Source organism: Cicer arietinum, chromosome 1 (assembly GCF_000331145.2).
Source record: "Cicer arietinum cultivar CDC Frontier isolate Library 1 chromosome 1, Cicar.CDCFrontier_v2.0, whole genome shotgun sequence".
NCBI classification, from domain to species: Eukaryota; Viridiplantae; Streptophyta; class Magnoliopsida; order Fabales; family Fabaceae; genus Cicer; species Cicer arietinum.
Genome location: NC_021160.2, coordinates 18,309,438 through 18,317,640, shown reverse-complemented (window position 1 = coordinate 18,317,640; position 8,203 = coordinate 18,309,438). Strand labels below are relative to the sequence as shown.

Here is an 8,203-nt window from a genome sequence, read left to right as displayed (position 1 = left end):
CTTAGACAGTTACCATTTTATATTGAAAACCTGCCGGTGAAAAAAAAAAAAAAAAATAAATGGAGTGCTTAATATTTATTCGAATTTTATATCCAAATTTATTATGCAAAAAAAAAAATAAATGGAGTGCTTAATATTTATTCGAATTTTATATCCAAATTTATTATGCAATTAATTTATTTTTGTGTTGGGGGAGAGAATCCCGTTTCCTTTAATTCCCTCACCTGCCCAGCTAACTAAAACATGCAAATATTTACTCCCTCTCTGACCAGTCCCCTATTTTGCCTTTAAATATCCAAACCCAATTGCCCCACGGTGGAACCTTCAATTATCTCTGTTTCTTTTCTTTCCTTCCAATGACTAATTCTTCAACAAATAAGGTACCATCTCCAACAAAACCAACACCATTCACATTCATTTTAATAACGTTGGTGTTGTGCACTCCATTCTGTTTCTGTGATCCCACTAGAACCACTGGATTAGAGTTTCTTAAGGTTGCTCCTTCTGAATTTGCTGATTCAGTGAAAGATGTAGTTGACATTTTGCAAAATGTTATGTCTATGCTTTCTGAATTTGGTGGTGTTGGCTTTGGTGATTCGCGTCTGTCTAATGCTGTTTCTGATTGCCTTGATTTGCTTGACCTTTCTTCCGATGCACTTACTTGGTCTGTCTCTGCTACTCAGAACCCCAAAGGTAGTGTTGTGTCTCTCTTTATTAATTAACTAATTAGTTACATTGTTTTCCATTGTGTCAAACCAATCTCAATCATATGAAATGATTCTTTTCTCATATTGTTTCTATTTAAATGTTGTTTTTAAAGGTAGATGGAATATTAATTATTGATTTAGAGAGAAAAAATATAGCAATAAAATATTGGTCATCTTGATAGGTGTAGTTAGTGAAAAAAATAGCAATGAAAACGATGGAGAGTAACTATATTAAAAAAAAAAAAGGTTTATTTTCCTCTAAATATAGAAACTTCTCAACTAAATTAAAAGAATTAAAAAAGATGATAATAATTTATATTTATTATTTTTCCATAAAAGAATATTAAATTTGTTGACAATTACTAATAATTGATATTGTCTTGCAAGTTTACAATTTAGAAGAGACTTAGTTTATATTTTTAAGATAGTATTAATTGTTTTCACATATATGTGTAGCATAATTAAGAATATACTCCTATATAACAATATATAAGAAAAAAATTACATATATCTGATCCAAATTTTGACAAAAAACATGTATTTTTTTATATATATTTTGTTACGGAGAAGAACTAATAAAAAATCATGTTTTCCTTGACAATATAAAAATTGAAAGAGGGTTTTACCTCAAAAAGTTCTTATATATTTAGATAAGAAGGTATTAAATAGTTATAGTTGTCTAAGTGATATGGTGTATGCCCGATTTGTGACCACCGTTTGGATTGCGGTATTAAATTTGTTTGACATTTTTGTGATATTAATCTGAGTACAATTAGTTGTATCAGTTAAATTTGACAACAATTTTTTGTCATTCTCCTATCAAAGATAATGATGGTGACTTTTATCACAACTGCTATTTAAACCTCTCACTTTTTTCTCCTTCAAGTTGGTGCCAATTTTGTAAAGTACAGGGATTTGTTGGATACAATCAATTTGTTAACCCAAATTCTAAGTTGGATCCTCGTGAATGTTAATTATGTTCGCATTAAAACAACTTCATTAGTATATTTATTTATTCTCATGTGATTTTTAAGTTTAAAAAGGTGCTATCATATCAATAATAATAAATTAGATCTAATTAAAACTCTATTTGATATCATATAAATCTTTGTATTGCACGCCTTTCACTTATTAAATACTCAAAAAAAAATTCAAATTTCAAACTCATATTTTAGTCATTAGTTTTTCATTTTTAAAATACTTTATACATTATAAAATATAAATATAGGTTTGATAATATAAAAATTTTAACACAGTTGAAAATCACGACCAATCATATAAGTGACTTAATAAGAAATAATGATAAAATTTAAACAAAACATTGTTATTGATCTAACAACTTTAATTAATTAAAAGTATAAAAACTCTTTTGTAACTTATAGTATATAAATTAAATTTATAAAATATTAATATTTGTTGTAATTGCTTTAGGTAAGTATAACAGTACTGGGAATATGAGCTCTGATTTAAGAACATGGTTAAGTGCTGCACTTGCACATCCTGTGCACTTGCACATCCTGAGACATGCATGGACGGATTTGAAGGCACAAATGGCATTATGAGTAAACTAGTGTCCACCGGCCTCAGCCAAATGATGTCATTGCTCAAAGAGCTTCTCACACAGGTGGACCCCATTTCAGACACGTTCCCGCCACAAGGTCAATTTCCTTCGTGGGTTAAGCGAGAAGATAGGAATCTCCTACAAGCAAATGGGGTGCGTGTGAATGTTGTTGTTGCTGCTGATGGGAGTGGAAATTTTACAAAGGTGATGGATGCGGTGAGTGCAGCACCTGATTATAGCATGAAACGCTTTGTGATATATATAAAGAAAGGTGTTTATACTGAAAATGTTGAAATTAAGAATAAGAAATGGAATCTCATGATGGTTGGAGATGGTATGAATGCCACTATTATTTCTGGTAATCGGAGCTTCGTTGACGGATGGACTACATTTCGGTCGGCTACCTTTGGTAAGAACTAACAAACTATATTACCTTTGTCTTTATTTTCTTTCTCTTTTCGATTTTTAATCTTTTTTACCCTTTAAGTTTGGATAATATATTTGGTTAAAAAAGGATGAACACACAATATTTCACTACAAAGTAACCATAATTTGTTTAATAAAAAATTGCAACAATTTATATAAAAAAAATAAAAGCTTCTTTTATTTATCATATTTTTTATATTTTTTAAAGTGTTAGTAAAACCTAAAAAATAATCTTTTAGGTCTTATTTAAACTCTTCGGATCAAACTATATTATTTTAAGAGAAAAACAAAATACAACATTGTATAAATTAATTTTATGTTGATGTTTAATGAAATTATTGTATCAGATAGTTATTTTTAAAAGACGTTAAGTAAATAAGTATATATGACACATCCTTATAGACAATGGTGGAGAAATCAACTCCAGTCAAAAATAGAGACGAGTCATTTCGAAATTTATTAAGAATTTGTGAACAAACTCACAATATCTATGTTAATATCATAAAATGATACAATATCTACAAATGTAATAAAATCTACAAATACAACAAAATTGAAGTGTTCAAAATACCTATATATGTGAAGCTGTAATGTTGAAGACGCTAAAATATATATATAAATTTTGAAAAAAATAAAAGGAAAAATAAAAGAAAAAATGGAATGAAGATTATATTTTTTTAAGGTGGATATAATGACTCAGATATCACGTTGATGTTGAGAAATATGGTAAAGAAGTAATTTTAACTAAATTAATATACTTCAAATAATTTATAATTGATACTAACTAACATTAATCACATTTAACGGATATAAAATTAGTTTGGTTGATAAGACAAATCAATTAGGAAATAGAGTAACAAGAAGTTGCATATTTGATTTTTTACTTCAACAAAATATTAATAATATTAATTATTAATATTGACCATAAAAAAAAAACAAATTGAGGTTAATGATTAACCACAATATTAAAAGTGATCTAAATTAACTATATAATTAATTGAATTAATTATATTTGTTACATGTGAATAATCATAAGTTGCTGTAGGTGCTTATACTAGTACTCCTATTAAACTTATCCAACATGACATAATCTTTGCGTGCAACCTACAAAATGCGAACAATTAAATTAGCATGTGGCCGCAGTTATGATATTTATAAGGCCCAAGACTTCTGTCTCTTCAACGGCTGAATTCTCTAATCCAATTTAGTATTTTTTTTCTATTTTAAAATTTTATAGTTTTAATTACTTTTTTAAATTTTTAAATTAAAAAAGAATTATATATTTTTAATGGTATGATATATAATTTCATGATATAGAATAATCTAGATTTATTAATTACTCATATGTGATTAATTAAATTATAAAATGAATAATTTATGTAATTAAAACTGAAATTTTTATATTATTTTATTGTTATTTAATGATATAGAATAATCTGGATTAAAATTATTTTCTTTTTACCCCAATCTCCTTTGTACCAAAACCAAAACCAAAACAAAGTCTCATCGTGTTTTCGTGCGTGGATTCTCTTCAAAGCTGAATGTGCAATAGCGTTAAAGAATGATTGACTTAGGGAAATAAATCTTCTCATACTAGATCTAATAACCTATAAATTTTCTCCTAATTGACTAACGTTAGTTTATATATAGTATTTTGGTTTAATTGTAATTTTTAATTTCTCTATTATTATAAATTCACAGAATTGGTCTCTTATTTTATAAGTCTACAGTTTTGGTCAATCTTTCAGATTTTTGAATTAAAAAACGACGATATTCTATTATATAGAACCATCTAGATGCATTAATTATTTATGTTATTAATTAAATTAAAAATATAGAAATTTTTGAAGTTAATTAAAAACTAAGCTGTTTTATTTCAATTTCATAGATATTAATCATTATACATCATCATATCATATTTAAAGAATCTCATATCATTATTTTTAGTTAACAAATCAGAGTAAGGAATTAAAACTGTCATTTTAAAATAAAAATACTGATTTCGTAAATAACTAAAAATAGAGACTAAAACTATAATTAAACCTAATATTTTTTAGCATAGATTGTTTTACGGAAACTTATGACTTTGGGTTGACTAATTTTCATTCAAAATTCTTGCTGAAATATTTTTGCTTTAAGTGTATTTTTTTTCCTGATATTTTAACTAAAACAATAACTTAATTCTATTATTTCTAAATCTGAAACAATACATTTTGAGATTTGATTTTGTTGATATGTCATATTCATTAGTCATTATGAAATAAAATTACATTCAAAAGAATAAGTTTATAATTAATCAATGAAACACGAAACAATACATTTTAAGATTTGATTTTCTTGACATGTCATATTCATTATAAAATAAAATTACATTCAAAAGAATAAGTTTATAATTAATTAATGAAATATGAATCTGAAAAGATTGCAGTAGAGTTTATGATCTACTACTACTTTGTCAAAATCAACAATATCACATCAACATTAATTGTAATTTCTTATACTTAATGAACGACACATTATAAAAATAAGGGGAATTAGAAATATTCTTGATGTATATAGATGAGGTCATTTCGGAGTTTTGATCTTTCAAATCACTTGGTAGTATTAACTACAATTTTAATTAAAAAAATTATAAATATAAGTAATCTGAAATAAGGCTCATATTTAAGAATATATTTCTTTTTCAAGTTAGCCTTACTACAATAATGTTTAATAAAAGACAAAGTTTATTAACGTGTCAAAACTAAAAAGAAGAAATCATTATTAAAGTGTCAAGATTAACAAAGTTTATTTGTTTTTTCCGAAGCTAAAAAGGAAAATTTAATCCTTTGTTTCCTCCTTTTGTTTACACATTCTCTAATAAAAATTTATTTACTTATTATTATTTTGTGCGCACAGCTGTGAGTGGTAGAGGATTCATAGCACGAGACATCAGCTTCCAGAATATTGCGGGTCCTGAGAAACACCAAGCAGTGGCACTAAGATCCGACTCTGACCTCTCTGTATTTTATCGATGTGGGATTTTTGGTTATCAAGACAGTCTTTATACTCACACCATGCGCCAATTTTATAGAGAATGTAATATAAGTGGTACAGTGGATTTTATCTTCGGAGATGCTGCAGCTATTTTTCAAAATTGCCAAATACTAGTCAAGAAAGGGTTACCAAATCAAAAGAACACAATCACAGCTCAAGGACGAAAAGATCCCAACGAACCAACTGGTTTCTCAATTCAATTCTGCAACATCTCTGCTGATTATGATCTTCTTCCATCAGTTAATTCTACGTGGACATATCTTGGCAGACCGTGGAAACCATATTCAAGAACAATTTTCATGCAATCTTACATAAGTGATGTAGTAAGGCCAAAAGGGTGGCTAGAGTGGAATGGAAATTTCGCTCTAGATACATTGTACTATGCAGAGTACATGAATTATGGATATGGAGCTGAATTAAGTCAACGAGTAAAATGGCCAGGGTATCACATTATGAATGATTCTAGTCAAGCTAATAATTTTACAGTTACCGAATTTATTAAGGGGAATCTATGGTTACCCACCACAGGTGTAACATTCACTGCCGGACTAGGAGTTTAAAACATTGCCAAATCTTGAATTTTCTTCTTCTTGATTAATGTTCAAGTGGTTCTTTAAAATGAATGGATGGAAAAAAAATGGTGAAGAGTTGGTGTTAAATTTCATTAATTTGTACTTGACACTTTATGAATACTCTACTTTTTGTCTTGGATTAGGGGTGTTTCTCAATTTTGGACAAACTGTAATTACTATAATATTTAGCTGGAATGTACAACTTGAATCAAGTTTGAAGTAGGGTGTCATGTGGATTATTTTGTCTAACATACTTGTGTGAACACAAATAGAGTTTGTGATTTTTTCTTATGGTTGAATTTGAAAAAGGGTGAATTCAATGATGGTTGGTTTATGGTGCACCGTAACTTTTAATTACTAGTTACATTATTATGGTTGGTTTAAGGTATATCATTAGAAGCAATGACAGTGCAATTAGTTGATTGTTTTTATTTTATTTCCTTCTAGTTGATTTTTTGTTCATCTGTTTGTTTTTAAATAGTTAATAATAGCAAGTGCTATCATAAGTGATGCTGTATTGATATTGTTAGGTGTTGATGGATAATATTATAAATTTTAAGATTAAACTTTTTATAAATAAACAATTCACTTTAAAAAATAAATTAAATATTATCAATCATAGATGATTAAATAAAAGATAGTTATTTTGGCACATTCATGATCATGAATAGTTAGTTCCATATTCTTGAGTCTACTAATAAAAATAGTTGTATCAAAAAATTTCTCAAAAATTTCAAAAAATGAATAGAAATTTCTTTCAAAAAAAATATTTATTTTTTTGAAGTTTTTACTTTTAAAACAGTAATTTTTCGAAATTTTTACTTTTAAAACAATATTTTTCTTTTTAATTCAAAATACATTATGCAAAATACTTCACGTGACAAACTTAAATAGTATTTTGATTAAAAAAATATTTTTAAATGAATATTTTTATAAAAAATGTAATATTGAACAACTCCATTATCTTCATCTTCTCCCCCCTTATCATCTTCATCGTTATCATCTTCTAATACTTCAACATAAACTCAGAAATTTCAACAAAAATTCAGAACAAAACTCAAAAATTAAAACCTTACAAAACCCCAAAATCCAAAATTGAAAACCAAAAAAACTTCAGACCCAAAAATCCAAACTCAAAAAACCCAAAAGCATCAAACCCAAGCAAATTAAAAAACGGAGGTTTTCAGGAGCGCAATCAGCGAAGAAAATACTATATTCATTAGAGAAAGTGACAGAGTAGGAACAATTGAAAAAAGCAAATGGAGGAGGAGAGAGATCACATAAAGTGAAGAGACAGAAGATGTAGTGAGAATGGAGGACGCAGAGGGAATAGTTTTGTTGGATCTCTATGGTGGGTTGGGAGGGAGAATAGGAATATAGTGGAAAAGAGGAGGAAGAGTATGATGATGTAGGGTTTCGACATTGTGGAAAGTGAATGGTGATTCTGTTTCAGAAATTAAAGTTCGTTGTTGATGATGCAATGTTTGGATGTTGATAGAGTTTGGATTTTGTTTGTTGATTTTTGGGTTTGATTCTGATTTTTTAATGAAATTTATGTTAGAGATTTGGAAGAGGACGATGAAGGGGAAAAATGAAGGGTTCATCAAGTTAATTTAAAAACATTATTTTTATTAAAATACTTCTACTTCTAATCATATTTATTAAAGAAAATAATAAAAGATATCAAAACCAATGTACTAAATAATGATTTTAAAAAATAATTCAAAATTTTGGAAGAGATATATAACCTAATTAATTGAGTTAGGACAAGGAATTTTAAATAATTCAAATCAATGTATTAAATATATTTTGTCTCTAAATTTTTCTTTTTATAATATTAAAACAGATGATAAATTCTACCATAATCACACAAGTGTGAGGTTTTGAGTTCGAACTCGAGA

The 8,203-nt window shown here is 27.3% G+C and overlaps 1 protein-coding gene across 1 annotated transcript; it reads left to right on the top strand.

Annotated features, from left to right (window-relative positions):
- The first annotated feature begins 310 nt into the window (after positions 1–310).
- LOC101514396 (pectinesterase/pectinesterase inhibitor PPE8B-like) lies at positions 311–6,625 on the top strand. Its single transcript, XM_012718919.3, is given in 4 exon segments — positions 311–693; positions 2,139–2,209; positions 2,212–2,677; positions 5,593–6,625. Coding segments are annotated over 4 exon segments (1,572 nt in total). The 5' UTR covers positions 311–356; the 3' UTR covers positions 6,291–6,625.
- The last annotated feature ends 1,578 nt before the right edge of the window (positions 6,626–8,203 follow it).